At 43.9% G+C, this 25,304-nt stretch overlaps 2 protein-coding genes across 2 annotated transcripts in view; one reads left to right on the plus strand and one right to left on the minus strand.

Annotated features, from left to right (window-relative positions):
* Positions 1-21,064, plus strand: part of LOC121289173 (calcium-binding mitochondrial carrier protein SCaMC-1-A-like) — a 92,513-nt gene extending 71,449 nt beyond the window's left edge. Inside the window, exons 9-10 of the mRNA XM_041208344.1 lie at positions 18,300-18,450; positions 19,701-21,064. Coding sequence (XP_041064278.1) covers positions 18,300-18,450; positions 19,701-19,885 — 336 coding nt within the window. The 3' untranslated portion in view covers positions 19,886-21,064. The remainder of the gene's footprint in view (positions 1-18,299; positions 18,451-19,700) is intronic.
* henmt1 (HEN methyltransferase 1) overlaps positions 10,943-25,304 on the minus strand; it is a 112,975-nt gene continuing 98,613 nt past the window's right edge. Inside the window, exon 8 of the mRNA XM_041208347.1 lies at positions 10,943-11,044. Within this exon, the coding sequence (XP_041064281.1) occupies positions 11,004-11,044 (41 nt within the window). The 3' untranslated portion in view covers positions 10,943-11,003. The remainder of the gene's footprint in view (positions 11,045-25,304) is intronic.

Below are 25,304 nucleotides of genomic sequence, written 5' to 3' on the forward strand. Positions count from 1 at the left end.
AGCCATATAAATACTGTGGCTACAAGAACAGGTCAGAGACTAGGGCAGGGATTTTCCAGCCCCCTCACAAGTGGGACGTGCTGGGGGCGAGGCGGCGCCCCAGCCAGAAGCCTATTGATTTGCAGCAAGACTGGAAGATCATGGCAGTGGGCGGGTGCAGACAATGCTGTCGTAGGAATCCTGTGACGGGTAACTCACTCCTAGTCTCCCCAAAGCCTGTCCACCATCTACAAGGCACAAGTCGGGAGTGTGGTGGAATACTCTCAACTTGCCTGGATGGGTGCAGCTCCCGCAACACTCAAGAAGCTCAACACCATCCAGGACAAAGCAGCCCACTTGATTGGCACCACATCCACAAACATTCACTCCCTCCACCACTGATGCACAGTAGCAGCAGTGTGTACCATCTACAAGATGCACTGCAGGAATTCACCAAGGCTCCTGAGACAGCACCTTCCAAACCCACAATTATTACCACCTAGAAGGACAAGGGCAGCAGATGGATGGGAACACCACCACCTGGAAGTTCCCCTCCAAGTCACGATTCTGACTGGGAAATATATCACCGTTCCATCACTGTCGCTGGGTCAAAATCCTGGAACTCCCTCCCTAACAGCACTGTGGGTGTACCTACACCACATGGACAGCGGTTCAAGGCAGCTCACCACCACCTTCTCAAGGGTAAATAGGGATGGGCAATAAATGCTGTCCCAGCCAGTGACACCCACATCCTGTGAATGAATTTTAAAAAAAGTTGGGCTGTGCATTCCCCAGGTCATCTGTAGTAGCTCCTCAGAAATAACGAGGTGTGACATTTTCGAAACGGCAAAGTGGCTTCTTTTGTTCTAGTGACTCATAGACAATAACTCACAGAGTGTCAGCCATCTTAATGGTCCTTGTTCTTCCAAAAGGTCCAGTTTAAAATTAAGAAATTGCAATGAGGATATATTTTTATTGGAGTACAAGAATAAAGAAGTCTTGCTACAGTTGCACAGGGTTTTGGTGAGACCACATCTGGAATACAGTGTGCAGTTTTGGCCTCCACATTTAAGAAAGGATATACTCACATTGGAGACAGTACAGCGAAGGTTCACTGGATTGGTCCCTGGGATGAGGGGGATGTCCTATGACGAGAGGCTGAGTAAATTGGGTTTATATTCTCTGGAGTTTAGAAGAATGAGAGGTGATCTCATTGAAACATACAAGACTTTGAAGGGGTTTGACGGGATGGACGCTGAGAGATTGTTTCCGCTGGTTGGGGAATATAAAACCGAGGGGCACAGTCTCAGAAATAAGAGGTCGATCGTTTAGGACTGAGATGAGGAGAAATTTATTCATTTAGGACTGAGATGAGGAGAAATTTATTCGCTCAAAGGGTTGTGAATCTTTGGAATTCTCTACCCCAGAGGGTTGTGGATGTTCCATCATTGAACACATTTAAGGCCGAGATGGACAGATTTTTGGTCTCTCAAGGAATTAAGGGATTTAGGGAGAAGGCAGGAAAATGGAATTGAATCCCAAGATCAGCCATGATCGTATTGAATGGTGGAGCAGGCTCGATGTGGTCTACTCCTGCTCCTATTTCTTGTGTTCTTGAACAGTGGTGGATAATTAAACAACTCACTGGAGCAGGAGGTTCCACAAATATTCCCATCCTCAATGTTGGGTGAACCCAGCACATTAGTGCAAAAGACAGGGCTGAAGCATTTGCTATAATCTTCATGCAGAAGTGCCGAGTGGATGATCCATCTCAGCCTCCTCCTGAGTTCCCCAGCATGCTAGATGCCAGTCTTCACCAGTTCGATTCACTCAACTTCATCTCAAGAAAACAGCTGAAGGCACTGGATACTGGATAGACCTGGGTCCTGACAACATTCTAACAATAGTACTGAAGATTTATGCTCCAGAATTTGCCACGCCCCTAGCCAAGCTGTTCCAGTACAGCTACAACACTGGCATCTACGTGGCAATATGAAAAATTGCCCAGGTATGCAATGTCGACAAAAAGCAGGACAAATCCAACCAGCCAATTACCCCCCATCAGTCTACACTCCATTACCGGTAAAGTGATAGAAGGGGTCATCAACAGTGCTATCAAGCAGCGTTTACTCAGCAACAACCTGCTGACTGACACCCAGTTTGGGTTCCATCAGGGCCACTCAGCTCCTGAACTCATTACAGCCTTGGTCCAAACATGGACAGAAGAACTGAACTCAAGAATTGAATGACAGTGACTTCCCCTTGACGTCAAGGCAGCATTTGATCAAGTGTGGCATCAAGGACCCCGAGCAAAACCGTAGTCAGTGGGAATTAGGGGAAAACTCTCCGTTATTTGGAGTCATGCCTGGCAGAAAGGAAGATGGTTGTGGTTGTTGGAGGTCAATCACAGCAACATAGAAAATAGAAGCAGGAGTAGGTCATTCAGCCCTTCAAACCTGCTCCACCATTCAATATGATCATGACTGATCCTCTATCTCAACGTTGTACTCCTGCTTTCTCCCCATACCCCTGGATGCCTTTAGAGTCCAGAAATCTATCCAATTCCTTCTCAAATATATTCAGTGACTTGGCCTCCACAGCCTCTGTGGTAGAGAATTCCACAGGTTCACCACCCTCTGAGTGAAGAAGTTTCTCCTCATCTCAGTCCTATATGGTCTGCCCCATATCCTGAGAATGTAACCCCTTGTTCTAGATCCCCAGCCAGAGGAAATATCATCCCTGCATCCAGTCTGTCCATCCCTGTCAGAATTTTATACGTTTCAATGAGATCCTCTCTCAATCTTCTAAACTCCAGTGAGTACAGGCCTAGTCAGCCCAATCTCTCCTCATTCTACACTCCTGCCATCTCAGGGATTAGTCTGGTGAACCTTCACTGCACTCCCTTTATGGCAAGTGTATCCCTTCTTAGGTAAGGAGACCAAAACTGCACACAATTCTCTAGATGTGGTCTCACCAAGGCCCTGTACAGTTGCAGTAAGCTCTTCTACTCAAGTCCTCTCGCAATGAAGGCCAACATACCATTTGCCTTCTTAACTGCTTGCTGCACCTGCATGCTTGCTTTCAGCGATTGGTGTACAAGGACACCCATGTCAATGTATAAATAATCACACTGCATGGTAATCCCCTTGTTAAAGACAATTGCCAGTTAAACAGGCGATGGGCATTGATTATCCCATCTAAACAGAATAAAAAGATACAGCTGGAACACTTTGTGTGGAAGCTACTTGGAAGTCAGTAGCTGTCTTAAATAAACCAGCTTCAACTAATATTTCCACTACAGCCTCTTATTCCTTCTGTGCTCGGTGGGCGCTGCGGGGACTGGGGTGCTTTATCAACCCCTTTAATCACGTTTTGGTTTAAAGTTTGTAAGTTTCCTTTAAACTTTGTTCTTGATTTTACGGCTGACCTGAATTAGGGGCTGTGCCTGATTTATCCCAATCTTGTTAATTTAGTTTAATTGTTTTAACTCAATAAGAGTTACAACCTCTTATTGTGAGTAACATGGTAGCAGTTTTAAGCTTTGCTGATTGGTTGCTGTATATGAAGATTTTTGTCTCAATCCTCTGAGGGAAAGGAAGTGCACTGTTGCTAACAATTTAAGTTATGGAATGGCGGAAGGACGGTGCAAATTCGCAAGCTTCGACTATCCACCAATTCTTTTCTAACTCTGAACCTTATCAGCAATGGAAAGCTGAAGTTGAAATGTGGACCTGGGTCACTTAACTACCCTGGAAGAAGCAAGGTATGGCTTTGGTGTTACTTTTGGCTGGTAATGATAAGGTGAGGAGTAAGGTATTTTCAGAGTGGAAGCGGATGATTTGGATCATGAAGAGGGATTAAACCGTCCGTTACAATTTTTGGATAAGTTTTATGAAAAGGATGAGTTGTTGGAAGCATATGAAATTTGGACGATCTTTGATAGGTTTACAAAATCAGATGATAAGCCCATGGAAGAATATATCATGGATTTTGATAAATGGTACAGAGGACTACAGAGATTTGAACTTGGAATTCTGGAATCAGTATTTGCATTTAAATTACTGGACTGTGCTTGCATTTCTCACGTTGATAGTCTTTTAGTACTAACAGGGCTTCAATTCCAGGGCAAAGATCCTCCCCTAGATCAAATAGCTACTGCCTTAAAAATATTTCTGGGGAAACAGTCGTTCCCTGCCCTTTTAGCAAATGCGAACAGCTCTGCTGTAAACAAAGGATAAGAGGATTTAATGGTGGCCGAGTTGTGAGGTCGACTTAATATTAGATGAAGATTCCAGTATAAAGGTAGAGTTAAGCAGTCTGAAAATTGTCGTGATCCTAGCCAATTTGAGAATCAGGACAAAAAGCATGTCTGGGACAGTGACCATAGGCATTTAAACCCAAAAAATGCACAGGAAATGGTTAATCGGTGTTTTCGATGTGATTCCATTATCTTTACGCGATGAACTGCCCAGAGCGAAAGGATTGTCTTTTTGAAGTGACCCACGAGGTGGATTCACATGAAAATGATGATGGTGACTGCCATGATGGAATTGTATTGATCACTGAGAGTTTGAATCTGGTGATGAGTATCTTGACGGTAGATTCCTTCAACTGGACAGTAGTTGCACTTCTACAGTGTGTGGCATGGACTGGCTTGACTGCTATCTGGAGTCTTTCGTTGAGGCAGACTGGCGGTAGATCAAGGAGTATGAAAGCCCTACCCGCTTCAGGTTCAGAGATGACAATACATTAACGTCCTTCAGACGGGTGGGTCTCCCTTGTAAGGTAGCAGGGATCGATCTGTTTATCAGTACTGATGTGGTTTCTAGTGAGATACCGCTATTGTTGAGTCTTTCTGTGATGAAGGAGGCTCAGATGATGCTAGATATGAGGAATGGTAGAGCAATCATGTTTGGAAAAATGGTGGATCTACATTTTACTCGGTCAGGCCATTATTGCTTGCCACTAAGGAAGCCAGAGATTTCTCATCAAAAAGTTCATGATGTTTTGTTAACTGCTGAGAATAAGAATTTAGTGGACAAAAGGAAGATTATTTAGAAATTGCAACTGGACAGTTTGCACATCCAGCACTTTAGAAACTGAAGACTCTACTTCAAGATGTGGGAGTGGTTGATAAAGGATATGATGACTTTATTGAACAAATCACTGCTCAGTGTGAAATTTGCCTTTAAATATTGCAAGACACCACCGTGTCCTGTTGTGAGCTTGTCAGGAGCCAGGGAGTTTAATGATGCAGTGGCAATGGACTTGAAAGTTTGGGATAAGGATAGGGGTATTTTTTTATTACACTTCATAGATATGACAACCAGATTTAGCCTCTCCACTGATTCATAGTAAAGACAAAAGGACCATTGTCGATAAGTTCATGGAGAAAATTCGGCAGGCCCTAAGGCACCACATAAGACCATCGGGAATACTTTTTGGTCAAGGAGACATGGTATATTATGAAAAGGAAGCCGGAAAGAGTGGAAAGGACCTGGCAAAGTAATAGGGAGTGATGGGAAAGTAGTAATTGTGCAACACAGCAATCAAACTGTTAGGGTGCATTCTTCAAGGTTAATTGGAGCTGACTATACCTTTACAGGTTCTGAACAGAACGTAGAATGTGAGGAGGCACCATGCGATACACATATACACACACACACACACACACACACACACACACACTCACACATACACTGGGTAGTTACGAGAGGCAGATGACAGCAGGTACAGGGTTGACTGACTATGAACAGAGTAATACTGAGGTACAGAACAACGCTATTCATCCAAAAGGGCAACTACCCAAAGTAGGAACAAAGGTAACATACATGACAGAAGACACCAGTGTGTGGAGGGATGCCAGTATCATAGGGACAGCAGGAAAGGCCACTGGTAAATACAAACATTGGCTAAATGTGCAGGATGAAGGACAGGAGACAAGACCTATCGATTAGCAAACCAAGATAAAGATGTGGAAAGCCAGAAAGTGCAGTATGAGTTCTGACAGTGGACCAGAAAAAAAAAATCACGGACTTGCGAACCTGGTTCTGCTCAGATGGGAGAAAGATCATATCATAGCGTTCTAGAAAGGGAGAGAATGTGAGTAGAGGCCATAGCTTAACAGGAATGAGGATGAGAGAGCAAGCTAGCAATCTCAATAGAAGTAGAAGCCTTATGACCAAGAGATTCTAGTAGCTGCTTATAAATTGGAAAATAAGCTGATATACGAAGCCTAACGGAAAGAGTTAGAAAGTTGGGAGGAATTTGGGGTATATTCTGAAATACCTGACAGAGGACAGTCAGCTTTATCTCTGATGGATCTGTACAGAAAAGGTGCTCCCAGACAGCACACATAAGGCCAAAGTGAGATTAGTAGCCCGGGGCTTTGAAGAGGCGATCAGGATATCAGAGTGGACTCGTCTACTATGGGGAAAGTGAGTTTGAAGATTTGTTTTATCTATTTTGGCATCCTATTCCTGGGAGTGCAAATCGATTAACCACCCAAAGAAGCCAGGGGTGTAGAAGGAAAGCTGTGGAAATTGAACAAGTGTGTTTATGGGTTGAATGATGCATCAAGAGTTTGGTATTTTTCTGTGAGTCTTTCCTGTTAAAAACAGGTTGCATTCAGTTAAAGGCAGACAACGCAATGTTCTATTGGTACCATAAGGAGAAACTAGCTGGAATCTTTATCATGCATGTGATGATTTTCTGTGGGGAGGCTCTGTAGAATTGGAACAATGGGTAATCGAGAAGATAAAGAAGGAATCCCAGGTCAGGAAGTCAGGATTCAGGGGCCTTTAAATACATAGGTTTAGACATTAAGCAGAGCAAGTTAGGACTGACATTGAATCAACAACCTTATCTAGAAAATGTTAATCATATCCCAATAACTCGGGTTAGATCCTCACATAAAGAGGGTCCTGCTGCCGAGGAAGAAACAAAACAGTTGAGAAGTTTGACTGGGCAGTTGAACTGGTTGTATAATCAGACTAGGCCTGACGCAAGTTCTGATGTGTTGGAACTGAGCACCATGATGAAACATGCTACAGTTGGGCAAGCACTGAGAGCAAATAAAACACTTAAAAAATTAAATTCTGAGATGTGTGCTCCAGTTTCCAGCCTTGGGTGATCTAGAAGATGAGGTTAGTCATTTGTATTGATGCTTCACATGCCAATCTTCCAGACAGGTTCTCTAGCGCAGCCGGGTTTATCATATCTTGGTGGGAAAGAATGATAAATGTTGTCCGCTGGCTTCGGAGGCTGAGAAAATAAAAAATGTTGTGAAAAGCTCCTTGGCTGCTGAAACACTGGCCTTAGTAGAAGCATTAGATATGGGGGTTTACCGATCCAATATACTAACAGAAATATTATATAAGGGGCAATGGGAGAAAAGTTTGCCAATGGAATGTTATGTTGATAACCGGTCTCTTTGGGACGACACAAAAACAGAATTACATGGAAAAACTCAGCAGGTCTGGCAGCATCGGCGGAGAAGAAAAGAGTTGACGTTTCGAGTCCTCATGATCCTTCAGCAGAACTAGGTGAATCCAAGGAGAGGGGTGAAATATAAGCTGGTTTAAGGTGGGGGGTAGGGTTGGGTGGGGGGAAAGAAGTGGAGGGGGGTTTGGTTGTAGGGACAAGCAAGCAGTGATAGGAGCAGATAATCAAAAGATGTCACAGACAAAAGAACACGGGTGTTGAAGTTGGTGATATTATCTAAACAAATGTGCTAATTAAGAATGCATGGTAGGGCACTCAAGGTATAGCTCTAGTGGGGGTTGGGGGGCATAAAAGCTTTAAAAATAATGGAAATAGGTGGGAAAAGAAAAATCTATATGAATCCCACCTATTTCCATTATTTTTAAATCTTTTATGCTCCCCCACCCCCACCAGAGCTATACCTTGAGTGCCCTACCATCCATTCTTAATTAGCACATTCATTTAGATAATATCACCAACTTTAACACCTATGTGTTCTTTTGTTCTTTTGTCTGTGACATCTTTTGATGATCTGCTCCTATCCTAACAACGCCCCCACCCCACCTTAAACCAGCTTATATTTCCCTCCTTGTAAAGAAAGATCAGTTCTGTTGAAGGGTCATGAGGACTCGAAACATCAACTCTTTTCTTCTCCGCCGATGCTGCCAGATCTGCTGAGTTTTTCCAGGTAATAAAAGAAATGTTAGAGAGGAGAGAGATCTCTAAGATACAATGGGTTGACACAAGTCACCAACTATCAGAAAGTTTTATGAAAGGAAGTGCCTGCTCTAAGAAATGATTAAATGTATTGGCAGAGGCGTGTCTTATGTTATAATGATGCAATGAAAAAACTTTTTTTGTTAAAGAAATATGGGAACTATAGATGTGAAATATGTGGCATTATTTCCTTCTGTTTTTTTTTTAAAAAAAGTTTTATTTTAAGGTTTTTTCCAAGGTTTTAATTTAAGAAGAAAAGAGGGCATCCTGTCAATGTATAAGTAATCACATTGCATGGTAATAACTTTGTTAAAGCCAATTGCTAGTTAAATGGGTGATGGGCATTGATTATCCCATCTAAACAGAATAAAAAGATACAGCTGGCACCCTTTTGAAGTCAGTAGCACTGGGGAGTTGTCTTAAATAAACCAGTTTGAACCAAAAGACCAGCCTGGATTAATTCTTCCACCACAATCTCTTATTGTGAGTAACAAGCCGGGTCTCTTTGTACATCAACATTTCCCAATCTATCACCATTTAAGTAATACTCTGTCATTCTGTTTTTCCTACCAAAGTAGATAACTTCACACTTATCCTTGTTATGCTGCTGCCCCAGGAGTTCCTCAGGGTAGTGTCCTAGGCCCAAGCACCTTCAGCTGCTTCATCAACGTCCTTCCCTCTATCATAAGATCCGAAGTTGAGATGTTCGCTGATGGTGCTGAACATTGCACACAATTTGCAACTGCTCAGATACTGAAGCAGTCTGCATCCATATGCAGAAAAACCTGGACATCATTCAGGCTTGGGCAGACATGTGGAAAATAACATTTGTGCCACACAAGTGCCAGGCAATGACCAGCTACATACAACAAGAGAGAATCTAACCATCGCCCATTGCTAAATCCCCCACTATCAACATCCTGGGGGTTACCATCGACCATAAACTGTACTGGACTAGCCATATAAATACTGTGGCTACAGGAACAGATCAAAGGCTAGGAATCCTGTGATGGGTAAGTCACCTCCTGACTCCTTGGACAGCACCTTCCGAAACCACAATCTCTACCATCCAGAAGGAAAAAGGTAACAGACACATGGGAACATCACCACCCGGAAGTCCCCTCCAAGCCACTCATGGTGAGTGGAAATATATTGCTGCACCTTCACTGTTGCTGGGTCAAAATCCTGCACCACAGGGACTGCAGCAGTTCAAAACGGCAGTTCACTACCACCTTCTCAAGGCAATTACAGGTGCGCAATAAATGCTGGCCTATCCAGTGACACCAATATCCCATGAGTGAATAAAAAAAGGCACTATTGCCTATATAACAACGCATTAGAAAAGGACATTGTTCCCCAGTCCTCTGGCACATGCAGACATACAAAAAACAAAGTACAGGCAGAGGCCTTTCGGTCCTCCCAAGCCTGCGCCGATCATATTGCCCGTCAACTAAAACATTTTGCACTCCCGGGGTCTGTATCCCTCTATTCCCATTCTAGTGTCTCTGCCGCTCTCCTCACATTGTTTTATCCTGAGTCTCCGCCGCTCTCCTCGCGCTCTTTTATCCTGCGTCTCCGCCGCTCTCCTCGTGCCCTTTTATCTTGCGTCTCCGCCACTCTCCTCGCGCTCTTTTATCCTGCGTCTCCGCCGCTCTCCTCGCGCTCTTTTATCCTGCGTCTCCGCCGCTCTCGCGCTCTTTTATCCTGCGCCTCCGCCGCTCTCCTCGCGCTCTTTTATCCTGCGTCTCCGCCGCTCTCCTCGCGCTCTTTTATCCTGCGTCTCCGCCGCTCTCCTCGCGCTCTTTTATCCTGCGCCTCCGCCGCTCTCCTCGCGCTCTTTTATCTTGCGTCTCCGCCGCTCTCCTCGTGCTCTTTTATCCTGCGTCTCCGCCGCTCTCCTCGCGCCCTCTTATCCTGCGTCTCCACCGCTCTCCTCGCGCCCTCTTATCCTGCGTCTCCGCCGCTCTCCTCGCGCCCTTTTATCCTGCGTCTCCGCCGCTCTCCTCGCGCTCTTTTATCCATTAGGAGCAGGAGTAGGTCATCTGGCCCTTCAAGCCTGCTCCGCCATTCAATAAGGTCATGGCTGATCTGATTGTAACCTCCTGCCTACCACTGATAACCTTTCACCTCATTGTTAATCGAGAATCTATCGAGCTCTGCCTTAAAAATATTCATAGGCTCTGCTTCCACTGCCTTTTGAGAAAGAGTTCTAAAAACTCTCAACACTCTTGAGAAAAAAATTTCTCCTCCTCTGTCTTAAATGAGAGATTCCTTACTTTTAAATAGTGACTCCTGGTTCTAAATTCTCCCACAAGAGGAAACATCCTCTTCACATCCACCCTGTCAAGAACCCCTCAGGATCTTAAAGGTTTGGATCAAGTTTCCTCTTACTCTCCCCAGATGAACCACCACTCTCTTCATTATACAGAACTGAATCTCAGGTGCAGAGCGAGATGCACTCAGGGGACTTCTGCACTATCTGCCTGGTCCTTCTCGACTTTCTGGCAGTCACCCATTCCCTCCCAGCCTGTGCACCCTTAAGATACAGGGTGTCCACAGCTATAAATGCTCAATCCAACTGCTGCTTAAAATATGAAACTTGCAGTTCTTCATTCCCCAGCACCACATGTTATGACCTCAGTATTGAGGTTACTATGCGGTGCTTTATCAAAGGCCTTTTGAAAATCCAAATATATTACATGTACTGCAAAACCCTTATCTACCTTTTCTGTTCCTTCAAATAATTCAGTATGGTCCGTTAATCAAGAATCCATGCTCTTTATTATATTTTCAGATTCCACGTGCTTTTCTGTTACATCTTTGAGTCAGAATTCCATCATCTTTCCACCAATGACCTTCTGTCTCCCTATTTATATGTAGAAATAATATTAGTTAGTAAAATAAACCATATTTAACCAATTAATTGGAGTCCTTTGAAGGAGTCACATGTGCTGTGGATAAAGGGGAACCAATGCATGTACTGTGCTTAGATTTCCAGAAGGCATTTGATAAAGTGCCACATCAAAGGTTACTGAGGAAAATAAAAGCTCATGGTGTAGGGGGTAACATAGTGGCATGGATAGCGGATTGGCTGGTAACAGGAAGCAGAGACTAGCCATAAATAGGTATGTTGCTGGTTGGCAGGATGTGACAAGTGGTGTGCCACAGGGATCAGTGCTGGGGCCTCAACTTTCTACACTTTATATCAATGACTTGGATGAAGGGACAGATTGCTAAATTGACAACAAAAATAGGTATTAAAGTAAGGAGGCTACAAAGTGACATCGATACGTTCAGTGAGTGGGAAAAGATCTGGCAAATGGAGTATAATGTGGGCAAATGTGAAATTGTCCATTTTGGCAGGAAGAATAAAAAGGAGCTTGTTATCTAAATGGGGAGAGATTGCAGAGCTCTTAAATTCAGAGGGATCTGGGTATCCTAGTGCATGAATCGCAAGGTTAGTTTGCAGGTACAGCAGGTAATTAGGTGAATTGAATATAAAAGTAGGGAAGTTATGCTTCAGTTGTACAGGACATTGATGAGATCACATCTGGAGTATTGTGTACAGCATTGGTCTCCTTATTTAAGGAAGGATGTAAATACATCAGAAGCAGTTCAGAGACGGTTCACTAGACGAATAGCAGGAATGGACAGATTGTCTTATGAAGAAGGGTTGGACAGGTTAGGCTTGTATCCACTGGAGTTTAGAAGAGTAAGAGGCAATTAGATTGAAACATATTAGCCCCTGAGGGGTCTTGACAGGGTGGATGTGGAGAGGATGTTTCCTATTGTGGGAGAATCTAGAACAAGGGGTCACTGTTTAAAAATAAGGAGTCATCCATTTTAAGACAGATGAGGAGAATTTTTTTCTCTCAGAGGGTTGTGAGTCTTTGGAACTCTCTTCCTCAAAAAGTGGTGGAAGCAGAGTCTTTGAATATTTTTATGGCAGAGGTAGATAGATTCTTGGTAAGCAAGGGGGTGAATGGTTATCGGGGGGTAGCCAGGAATGTGGGGTTGAGGTTGCAATCAGATCATGATCACATTCATGATTAATAAGCCATGACCTTATTAAATGGCGGAGGAGGCTCAAGGGGCCAAATGGTCTAATTTGTATGTTCGTATGTTTCTGAAATGTGTTCAGGAGAATTTTCTACATCAGCATGTTTCCGGCCTAACGAGGAAGGACACATTGCTTGATTTGCTTCTGGGGAATGAGGTGGGCCAAGTGGATCAAGTGTGAGGGAACTTTTAAGGAACAGTGATCATTGTCTTACAATGTCTAGGATAGCTATGGAAAAGGACAAGATGCAATCTAGAGTAAAAATCATTAATTGGAGGAGGGCAAATTTAAATGGCGTGAGAACAGATCTGTCCTCAGTAAATTGGAACCAAAGATTGACAGGCAAGACAGTAAAGGAACAACTGGGGCTGTCTTTAAAAAGGAGGGTTCAGGTCAAGCCAAGGTACATTTCCACAAGGGAGAAAGGTCAGGTAAACAAAGCCATAGCTTCCTGAATGAAAGAGATAAAGTGTAAGATGAAGCAGATGAACTCTAATTTCTTTCTCCTGATTAATCTTTTAGCTATTCTCTGTCATTCTTTATATTCTGCCCAATCACCTGTCCTGACGCTCACCTTTGTGGAGTTGTATACTTTTTCCTTAAGTTTGATGCTTTCATTAACCTCTCCAGGGGAGGTGATGGCGTAGTGGTATTGTTACTGGACTGGTAATCCAGAGACCCAAGGTAATACTCTGGGGACCTGGGTTTGAATCCTGCCGCAGCAGATGGTGGAATTTGAATTCAATTTTTAAAAAATTAAAAGCCAAATAACAACCATGAAACCATTGTCGATAGTTTTAAAAACCCATCTGGTTCACTAATGTCCTTTAGGGAAGGAAATCCGCTGTCCTACATGTGACTCCAGACCTACAATAATGTGGTTGACTCTTAAATGCCATCTGGACAAGAGCAATTAGGGATGGGCAATAAATGCTGGCCTAGCTAGCGATGCCTACATCCCAGGAATGAATAAAAAAAATGCTTTTTTCTTAAGTTTGATGCTTTCCTTAACATCTCTGGTTAACCACGGATGGTGGGTCCTCCCCTTAGAATTTTTCTTTATCGTAGGCATATACGTATTCAGAATACTCTGAAATACCCCCTAAGTGTCTTTGTCACTGCTTCTCCATCAATTTATCCTGTAGCCTAGTTTCCCAGTTCAATTCAGCTAGCTCAGCTTTCACCTCCATATAGTTGCCCTTATTTAAGTTAAGATACTAGTCTTAGACCCACTCTTCTCCCTTTCAAACTGGATCGAAAATTCAATCATATTGTGGTCGCTGCTGACTAGGGGTGCCTTTACTCTGAGGTCATTAATTAATCCTGTCACGTTACACAATACCAAATTTAATACAACCTGCTCTCTGGTTGGTTCCAGAACATGCTGCTATAAGAAACTATCTCGAAAGCATTCCAAGAACTCCTCATCCAGGCTACTGCTGCCAACCTGATTTTCAGTTTATGTGTAAATTAAAATCACTCATGATTATTGCCGTCCCTTTATCACAAGCGCACATATATTTTCTCTTGAACACTTTGTCCTACACTGGCTACTGTTAAGGGGCCTGTAGACCACTCCCACCAATGACTTATTTTCCCTACTATTCCTCATCTCCACCCAAACCAATTCTACATCCTGATCTCCTGAACCAAGGTCATCTCTAACTATTGTACCAATGCAGTCTTTGATTAGCGGTTCTACCCCTTCACCTTTATCTAGCTTCCTATTCTTCTTGAATGTCATGTACCCCTCAATATTAAGGACCCAATCATTGTCATCCTGCAGCCATGTCTCCGTAATTGCTATCAGATCATATTTATTTATTTCAATGTGGACCATCAATTCATTTACTTTGTTATGATTGCTGCGTGCATTCAGATAGAGAGCCTTCAGTTTTGTCTTTTTGTAACATCTAGTCTTGACTGTTGATGTATTCTTAGGGTTTTTTCTCTCTGTCCCTTCCTGCCATTCTCTGACCCTCATTTCTCATATTACTATTTTGATCTCCTGTCTTGACTCTACCCCTTGAATTGCTACCTCTACCCAAGCTTGATTCCTCACCCCTCTTGTTCAGTTTAAAGCCCTCTCTTCCCTAGTTATGCAATTTGCAAGGACACTTGTCCCAGCACGGTTCAGGTGTAAACTGTCCCAACGGTACAGCCCCCACTTTCCCCAGTACTGATGTCAGTGCCCCACAAACTGGAACCCACTTCTCCCACACCAGTCTTTGAGCCACACATTTGTCTCTTTAATCTTATTTGCCCTTTGCCAATTAGCACGCGGTTTAGGTAATAATCCAGAGATTATTACCTTTGAGGTTCTGCTTCTTAATTTTGTACCTAGCTCCTCATACTGATTTTGCAGAACCACTTTCATAGTTCTACCTATGTCATTGGTACCTACATGGACCATGACAACTGGATCCTCCCCCTCCCACAGCAATTTCCTCTCCAGCCCTGAGAAGATGTCTTGAACCCTGGCACCAGGCAGGCAATACAGCCACCTGGACTCTCGCTCTTTGCTGCAAACAACAGTGTCAAACCCCCTCACTATACTATCCCCTATTACCACTACATTCCTTTTTGCATCCCCCACTTGAATGGCTTCCTGTACCACAGTGCCATGTCCAGCCAGCTCATCCACCCTTCAGACCTCTCTTTCTTTCATCCACACAGGTTGTCAGCACCTCATCCCTGTTTGACAATTGCAAAGCCTGAGGCACCTTCCCTACTGTCTGCTCGGTCCCATTACCTGCCTCACTGACAGTCAGTGTCCCTCACTGCTGACCAAAACAGCTGGCTCTATTCTAAGAGGTGTGCCTGTCTTCTGGAACAAAGTATCCAGGTATTTCTCCTCCTCTCCTATGTTGCTCAGTGTCTGCATTTTGGTTTCCAGATCAATAATCCTGATCCGGAATTCCTCAAGTTGCTTCCACTTCCTGCAGACGTGTTTGTCATCAATCACCGTGGCATCCAAAAGCTCCCACATTTCACAGCTGCAACTTAACACCTGTCCGACCATTCTAGCTTATGTTATTTAGTTAATTTGCTTTAATTACTTTCTTCCTATGTATGCTACAATTTACTGTGTTTATTGAATGCTAGTACCACTGGCAACTACAGGTTATATGCTTCTTAACTGCAAGGTATGTGTTTTAGATGTTTGTTTAAATCACTTTCTTTTAGTTTTTTATCTTCATTGTTTGATTTTAATTTTATAAAGTTTTTGAATTTTGTTTTATTATTTTAAAATGTTAGTTCTTTTTATTTCTAAATCTACTTTAACTCGCCTGTCCTAAGCTGGTTTCTCACACACTGTCCCATAGACTGAACACTTACCGGCCAATCAACTTACTCGCTTCCTGAAACAGCGAAACAGCTGAAGCAACACGCTCCTCAGCTCCGCCAGGCTTCTGTTCCCCTCATCTAAGTCATTGATAAAAATTGTGACAAGTTGAAGGCCCAGAACAGACCCCTGTGGGACTCCCTGCCAATCAAAGACCCATTTTATGTATACTCTGCTTTCTGCCAGCCAGCTAATCTTCTATCCAGGCTAATATGTTACCCCCTACACCCTGAGCTTTTATTTTCCGTAATAACCTTTGATGTGGCACCTTATCAAATGCCTTCTGGAAATCCAAGTACAGTACATCTACAGGCCCTCCTCTATCTACAGTACATGTTACTCCTTCAAAGAACTCTAATAAATACGTTATACATGATTTCCCTTTCATAAAACCATGCGGACACTTCCTGATTGCTTTGAGCTTTTCTAAGTGTCCAGCTATAACCTCTTTAATAATCAACTCTGAAATCTTCCCCACAACAGACATCAGCCTAACTGGCCTATAGTTTCCTGTTTTCTGCTTCCCTCCCTCCTTGAATAGAGGGACTTTATTTGCTACTTTCCAGTCTGATGGAACCTTTCCAGAATCTAGGGAAATTTGGAAAATTATCACAAGCACATCTTCTACCTCATTAGACATCTCTTTTAAGACCCTAGGCTGAAGTCCATTTGGACCCAGAGACCTGTCAGCCGTAGCTCCATCAATTTACTCAGTACTGCTTCCTAATGATTGTAATTTTGCCAAGTTCCCCTCTCCCTTCCTCTACCCGATTTACATGTATTACTGGTATGTTTTCGTATCCTCTATAGTGAAGACAGAAACAAAATATTTGTTCATTTCATCTGCCATTTCCTTATCATCGATTATTAACTCCCCAATCTCACTCTCCAGAGGACCAACACTCACTTCACTTACTCTTTTCCTGTTTAAATACCTGTAATTACTCTTGCTATCCATTTTTACATTTCTAGCTAGCTTCCTCTCGTACTCTAATTTCTTTCCCCGATTCACCTTTTCATCATTCTCTGCCATTCTTTATATTCTGACCAATCATCTGTCCTGCCACTCATCTTTCATAGTTATATGCTCTTTCCTTAAATTTGATGCTTACCTTAAATTCTTTAGTTAACCACGGATGATTGAATTACCCTTCGAATTTTTCTTTGTAGTAGGAATATAGTTATTCTGAATACTCTGAAATATCCCCTTAAATGTCTGCCACTGCTTCTCTATTTGTCTATCCCCTAGCCTAGTTTCCCAGTTCACTTCAGCTAGCTCAGTTTTCATGCCCACATAGTTGCCCTTATTTAAGTTTAACACCCTAGTCTTAGACCCACTCTCCTCCCTTTCAAACTGGATGGAAAATTCAATCATATTCTGGTCGCTGGTACCTCGGGCTGCCTTTACTCTGAGGTAATTAATTAATCCTGTCACGTTACACCATACAAAGCCTAATATAACCTGCCCTCACCAGGAGCTGAGTGGTCCTGGTGGAACCCAAACTGGGCATCAGTGATCAGGTTATTGCTAAACAAGTGTCGCTTGATAGCACTGTCAGTGCCACCTTCCATCACTTTTACTGATGATCAAGAGTAGACTGATGGGGCAGTAATTGGCCGGGTTTTATTTGTCCTGCTTTTTGTGTACAAAACATACCTGGGCAATTTTCCACATAGCCGGGTAGATGGCAGTGTTGTAGCTGTACTGGAACAGCTTGGCTAGGGGCGCGGCAAGTTCTGGAGCACAAGTCTTCAGTACTATTGCCAGAATATTGTCAGGCCCCACGGCCTTTGCAGTATCCAGTCCCTTCAGCTGTTTCTTGATATCACATGGAGTGAATCGAATTGGCTGAAGACTGGCATCTGTGATACTGGGGACCTCCGGAGGAGGCTGAGATGGATCATCCACTCAGCACTTCTGACTGAAGGTGATTGCAAATGCTTCAGCCTTATCTTTTGCACTGATGTGCTGGGCTCCCATGTCGTTGAGGATGGGGATATTTGTGGAGCCACCTCCCCCAGTGAGTTGTTTTTTTGTCCACCACCATTCACGACTGGATGTGGAAAAACTGCGGAGCCTATATCCAATCCATTGGTTGTGGAATCGTTTAGCTCTGTCTATCACTTGCTGCTTATGCTGTTTGACACACAAGTAATCCTGTGTTAGAGCTTCACCAGGTTGATACCTCATTTTTAGGTATGCCTGGTGCTGCTCTTGGCATGTCCTCCTGCTCTCTTCATTGAACCAGGGTTGATCCCCTGGCTTGATGGTAATGGTAGAGTGGGGGATATGCTGGGCCATGAGGTTACAGATTGTGTTCGAGTACAATTCTGCTGCTGCTGATGGCCCACAGCGCCTTGTGGCTGACCAGTTTTGAGTTGCTGGATCTGTTTAACTTCAGTGATGAGAAAGCTTTTAGAAACGATAATCTGGGACAGAAAATGTTGAGAGTGAGGAACTTGCTACAACTGGGAATGGTTGAGGTCAATGGGGGGAATAGAGGAAGTTGGGATGAGCATGAGGGAGAAAATTGGATATGTTGATAGGGTGAGGTGAAGACGGATAGAAGGAGGCATGTGTGGAGCAGGAACATCAGCATGGACTAGTTGGGCTGAATGGCCTGTTTCTGTGCTGGGCATTGTGTAAAGGAGTGCTTTCTTGCCTGGATTTTGTCGTCTGTGCTCACCATCCTGACATTTCTTCTTCCCTTTCAGACATTGAAGAAAACCTGGTTAAATAAATATGCCAAGGAATCTGCTGATCCAGGAGTGTTGGTCCTGTTAGCCTGTGGCACCATATCTAGTACCTGTGGACAGCTAGCCAGCTACCCACTAGCTCTAGTCAGGACACGGATGCAAGCACAGGGTAAGGTGCTGGTTGTCAAGTCTCTCTTATTCCTGCCTATGCCTTCAATTAAAGCTTACAGAATGTAGCAAAAGCAAAAAATGCTGGAAAAACTCAGCAGGTCTAACAGCTTCTGTGGAGAGAAAGACAGAGTTAACGTTTCGAGTCCGTATGACTCTTCTTCAGACCCTGTTAGACCTGCTGAATTTTTCCAGCATTTGCTGTTTTTGTTTCAAATTTCCAGCATCCACAGTATTTTGCTTTTACAGAATTTAGACTGATTGGTGTTTAATTTATTTCACTCAGTACCAGCTACCAGTCACTATATCCCAGTCCAACATGAGACAGGAGGACTATATTTCTGTTGAATTAACACTGCCCCTTGTCCAGCCAAGACTCCTAAACATTACTGCTCTCTCTACCTGTTCCTGCTTCAGTTAGCCTGAATATCACTCTCAGGACAATTACTCACCATATACGACACTACATGGGGGAGGCAGTGGCATAGTGGTATTGTCACTAACTATTCCAGAGTTCAGTGAATGTTCTGGAGACCTGGATTTGAATCCCACCCTGAACAATGGTGGAATTTGAATTCCATAAAAATCTGCAATTCAAAGTCTGATGATGACGACCAGGAAACCATCGCCGATTGTCGTAAAAACCCATCTGTTTCATTAATGTCTTTTAGGGAAGGAAACCTGCTGGGTCTGGCCTGGCCTACATGTGACTTCAGACCCACAGCAACGTATGTGTGGCTCAGTCTTCGATGCCCTCTGATTAGGGATGGGCAAGAAATGCTGGTGTAGCCAGCAATGCCCACATCCCATGAATGAATTTTTAAAAATGTGAAATTTGATGGTGTACATGTTACTGGTTTACTAAGCGAGACAGCAGGAGCATGAAGTTAAAAAATACACAAAGTAAAAATCTTGTATCGATAAAAGAAACAATCGGATTGTCGTAAAAACTCACTGGTATGCTTTAGGGAACAAATCGTGTCATCCTTACCCAGGTTGGGTCTGTATGTGACTCCAGTCCCACACCAATGGTCAAATAGGGGAATAACTGCTCTCTGACATGCTTTAGCAAAACCCAAAGCCACTACCAGCGGTTAAGAAAGCAGCAGCTTCACCAGCACCTTCTCAGGGCAACTAGGGATGGGCAATTATGTACACTCCACAGACCTGGCACATACAATCTCAGAACCTGAGGTTGACAGTTTGCTTCATTTAATTGCAACATTAACAGAGAAACTGATTTCTTTGCAGCTTCGCTGGAGCAATCGCAACAGCTCAACATGATGGGTCTGTTCCGAAAGATTGTGGCTAAAGAGGGGCTGTTAGGCCTCTACAGGGGTCTGGCCCCCAACTTCATGAAGGTTATCCCTGCTGTAAGCATCAGCTACGTGGTGTATGAACACATGAAGACGGCTCTGGGGATCCAGTCCAGCTAAAATTGGCCACAGGCCAATCCACTCAGGGAACCAGATTTCACGTCAACAGCAAATTCCATCCACAGCTTCAGACCCAGGCCACAGGCTCAGACCCCACTGAGGAGCGAAGTTAGGAAACATTTCTTCACACAAAGGATGTCAGAAGTTTGGAACTCTATCCCACAAAAAGAAATAGAGGCAGGGCTGAATTAATGATTTTAAATGTGTGATTAATACATTTTTGATAACCAAGGGAGATGGAGTCTAAGCAGATAAATGGAGTTAGAATACAAATCAGCCATGATCTTATTGATTGTTGGAGAAAGCTTGAATGGCCTCCAGTCCCTGTATTCTTGATTCCAAGGCTAAGTAAAAGGTTGGGGATTGCAGAACCCAATTCTTGAAACTGGTTACACAAATCCCTGAATCCCAAAGTTTAGAGCAGAACTTCCACTTCAGTCTCAGTGACCCTCAGATTCGGCCACTGCCTCACAACGAGCCAGACTTAGGGGCTTGACCTCAAAGTGACCTTGGGCATGACCTCAGTGCTGTTTAAATGTGCATTCTAAGATAAGACTCTGCTGAATTGCTCCAATTTGCGCACAAGCTCACAATTAATTTGGCTGTGCTTTTGGGTCTGCCTCAAAAGTAGAATAATCTAATCAGGTGTTAGATAAAGAACCGACATTTTGAGAACTCTGCACGTTTTTTACCTTCCATCAGCAGTACAAATGTTCATGCAATCTGATGGAATATTTACCAAATCTTTCAGTCTCGGTGAATAAAGTTCATTACTTTTTTTCCGCTTTGCTTTGTTCTGCAAGTTAGAATTGTCCTTTGCTTCTGGCAAACAAACTCCAAATCCTAACCGTTCACATTGACTATTTGACCTCGCAATGTCCTGTGCCTCTCCAATGGATCAAATTACTGAAGTGATTTGACCCAGTGACATTGAACAGAAGTAACCCTGAGATCATTTTCCACACTCCTGTTGTGCTTTGAACATGACTCCTACTGAGGTGTGTCTTAAAAAAATACTGGGTCTAATTTGAGGAAAGTTTTGAGTCTGGGTATTTTTAAGTGATCATGTGTAGTGAGCAGCTTTCAGTTGGGTTGGTTTCCCTTCCTGTACTTTTGTACTTTTATTTTACGTGTTGCATGGATTTTTTTCATCAATAAATTGATTCATTTGTAACATTATGTAGAAATGTCTTAATCTGTCTCATAGCCGTTTACAGTGTCGGAGGTAAATCACAGCAAGGCATCATTTAGGTACCCCAGTTATTACTTGTGCACAAGGGAGATAACACAACGAGAGCTATTGTACCGTCACGTAGTAGAATACATGCAGACCTGTTAAAAGCATTTTTACAGCCAATCAGTAAATTTTGCACAAACCTATCCGCTTATTTGCATAAGTTAACTGACCAATCCACATAGTAGTAAATTTTCATTCCCTGCACAACAGATGTTGTGTTTACGCAAACGCTTATCACAATCCTGATTACATTCAGCCTGAGAAAGAACAAAATGGAATGTCTCAGGGCTCATCCTACAACTGTGCTCAGACAAGATGGGATTATTCTCAAGGTTGCAGTATTTTTCTCTCAGGCCTAGGCATATAATTCAATTTCCCCATTAACCCTTTTAGCACTAAATGGGTTCCCTATAGTTGCCTAGGCCACCACAGCAGCACAGTACGCCATTCGGCCCATCACGTCTACACCGGTCAACCAAGATCTGACTACACTAATCCCATTTTCCAGCGTTTGGCCCATAGCCCTGGAGGCTGTGGCAATGCAAGTGAATATCTAAATACTTCTTCAATGTTAGAGTTTCTGACTCAACCATCCTTTCAGGCAGTGAGTTCCAGACTCCCACCACCCTCTGGGTGAAAAAATTTCTCAACTCCTCTCTACCTCAAATTTATGCCCCCTGGTTATTGACCCCTCTACTAAAGGAAAAAGTACCTTCCTATCCACCCTATCTATGCCCCTCATAACCTTATACACCTCTATCAGGTCCCCTCTCAACTTTCGCTGCTCCAAGGAAAACAACCCCAGCCTATCCAATCTTTCCTCATAGATCAGACCCTACAGCCCAGGCAGCATCCTGGTAAATCTCCTCTGCATCCTCCCCAGTGCAATCACATCCTTCCTATAATGTGGTAACCAGAACTACACACAGTACTCTAGCTGTGGCCTAACCAGCGTTTTATACAGTTCCAGCATAACCTCCCTGCTCTTGTATTCTATGCCTTGGCTAATAAAGGCAAGTATCCCAAATGCCTTCTTAACCACCTTATCTACCTGCCCTGTTACCCTCAGGGATCTGTGGATATGCACACCAAGATCCCTCTGATCTTCAATACTTTCCAGGGTTCTACCATTCATAGTGTAATCCCTCCAAGTGCATTACCTCGCACTTTTCCGGGTTGAATTCCATTTGCCACTGCTCTGTCCACCTGACCAGTCCATTGATATCCTCCTGCAGTTTACAACTATCCTCCTCACTATTTACCACCCACCAATTTTCTTGTCATCCACGAACTTCTTGATTAAAACCCCCTACATTTAAGCCCAAATCATTTATGCACACCACAAACAGCAAGGGCCCCAGCACCGAGCCCTGTGGGACCCCACTGGAAACAGACATCCTGTCACAGAAACATCCCTCTACCATCACCCTCTGCTTCCTGCCTCTCAGCCAATTTTGGATCCAATGTGCCACTTTGCCTTGGATCCCATGGGCTCTTACTTTCTTGACCAGTCTGCAATGAGGGACCTGAGCAAAAGCCTTGTTAAAGTCTATGTAGACCACATCATGTCGACCTCCCAATGTTCTGACACAGTTTCTACGTACTGGCGAAAAAACGTCTCCTGGACACAACTTTAGAATTTCTCTCCCTCCCTGCCTTGCACACCAAAACTATTCCAGTTAATATCTGGGTAGTTAAAATCCCCGACTATTACTGCCTTATTATTCTTACACTCTCTGACATTTGATTATATATTTGATCCTCTATCTCTCCCTGACTGTTTGGGGGCCTATAGTACACACCCAACAGTGTGTTTGCCCCTTTTGTGTTTTTTACTTCTTACCCACATGACCTCATTTGATGATCCTTCTAAGGTATCATCCCTCCTCACTGCTATAATTGATTTCTTGATCAATATTGAGACCCCAACCCCCTCCTCTTCTATCCCCCTCTCTATCTCGTCTCAATACCCTATAACCAGCAAGGTTGAGCTGCCAATCCTGCCCTTTTAGCTAAGTCTCAGTCTTAGCTACAATATCATACAGCCATGTGTCTATCTGTCTATCAATCAGCTTGTCTGTCTTATTCCTCAGGCTCCTTGCATTAAAAAATGTTCCATTTAGCCTTGCTAAACTCATTTCTTTCTTAAGAACAAAAATACCTGGAAAAACGCAGCAGGTCTGGCAGCATCTGCGGAGAGGAACACAACCAAAGTTTCGAGTTCTGTTGAAGAGTCATAAGGACTTGAAACGTTAACTGTGTTCCTCTCCGCAGATGCTGTCAGACCCGCTGAGTTTTTCCAGGTATTTTTGTTTTTGTTTTGGATTTCCAGCATCCGCAGTTTTTTGCTTTTTTCACTTCGTTCCTATCTAGTCAATGTTTCCTCTGCCTTCCAGACTCACTAGTGTTTTAACTTCTAATTCCATCTCAGCATCTCCCCTCTGAACTACTTTTCAGGACCCCATCCCCCTGCCCAATTAGTTTAAATCCACCCCAGCAGTATTAGCAAACCTCCCAGTGAGAATGTTGGTCCCGTTCCTGTTCAGATGTAACCCGTCCAACTTGTACAGGTCCCACCTCCCCCAGAAACGGTCCCAATGCCCCAGGAATCTAAAGCAATCCCTCCTGCACCATCTCTCCAGCCATGCATTCATCTGCTCTATCCTTCTGTTCCTATGCTCACTACTGTGTGGCACTGGGAGTAATCCGGAGATTACAACCTTTGAAGTCCTGCTTTTCAATTTCCTGTCTAACTCTGTAAAGTCTGCTTGCAGGGCCTCATTTCTCTCTCTCCCAATGTCATTGGTCCCAACGTGGACCACGACATCTGGCTGTTCACCTCCCCCTTCAGAATGTCCTGCAGCTGTTCTGTGACACCCTTGACCCTGGCACCCAGGAGGCAATATACCATCCTGGAGCTGCGTCTGCAGCACAGAAGCACCTGTCTGCACCCCTCGCTAATGAATCCCCTAACACTGTTGCCCTTCCACACTTCTTCCTCTCCCCCTGAGCAGCTGGACCACCCACAGTGCCATGTCCTTGGCTCGGATTGGCCTCCAGAGAGGAACCGTCACTCTCGCTGTTTTCCAAGGCCGATAAACGTTTTGCGAGCGAGATGCACTCAGGGGATTCCCTCATTACCTGCCTGGCCCCCTTCTTCTGTCTGGTGGTCACCCATTCCCTCTCTGCTTTCACTTCTTTAAGCTGCGGGGTGACCACATCCTGAAACGTGCTGTCCACAAACCTCTCAGCCTCGTGAATGCACTGTAGCGCCCCCAACTGTCCCTCAAGCTCCAAGACCCAGAGCTGCAGTCAGAGGCACCTCCTGCACACATGGTCACCCAGACCACCAGGAGCATCTCGGATTTCCCACATAGTACAGGATGTGCAAATAATGGGACTGAGCTCTCCAGACGTATCTTAACTAAATAGAATATGAACTCGTCCTTTTGTTTTACCCTTACTACTACTTTAGCATAGACCAGATGCTGGATCCTGTAGATAGACTAGATCCTCAAGGTGCTGCTGACTGTCCCAGGGTTCTCTGTTCACACCCTCCTCTAGGTCAACCTTGTTTATTCACTCCTGCCCTCTGATATGGGGAGGGGCTCAGTTTCCCATCTTGCACCAGCTAATTAACAGGTCAAATATATCCAAGTCCTTGATAAGAGTGTTGCTCCTGGTGAATGATCACACAGGTACACACACCATATATACGCAGGAGAGGGGGGTCATTGCTGGGGCAGGCAGGAGATCTCAGGAGCTGGATTGAATGGAAAAGCACATGTGTGAAAGCATTTGGGCAGCAGTAGCCCCATTAAACCTTCCCCACCTCCACAGGGAGGCCATCTCCATTTAACTGGCAGCCTTCCCATGTACCAGGCAGTAAACCGGCCCACCATTAGCAAGAAGCAGGTGCCAATGGCAATCAGTATAAAATGCTTGCTAATTGGGTACTTAATTCTAATAATTGCCCATCTCCTTGCAGTGGGCAGATCTCCAATTCTGGTCTTGCCACTAAGAAAAGCTCCAACACAACTGGTCTCCAGTCCGCCTCTCCGTGGGCCAATGAAATCCTTGCTGTAGATGCAAACATTCACAAACAGAAATGCAGACGCACACAGACAAACACATACACAGACATAGATAAAAACACACAGTCAGAAGTCTAGACACAGTCAC

The sequence above is a fragment of the Carcharodon carcharias genome, chromosome 16, assembly GCF_017639515.1.
Source record: "Carcharodon carcharias isolate sCarCar2 chromosome 16, sCarCar2.pri, whole genome shotgun sequence".
Classification (NCBI taxonomy): Eukaryota; Metazoa; Chordata; class Chondrichthyes; order Lamniformes; family Lamnidae; genus Carcharodon; species Carcharodon carcharias.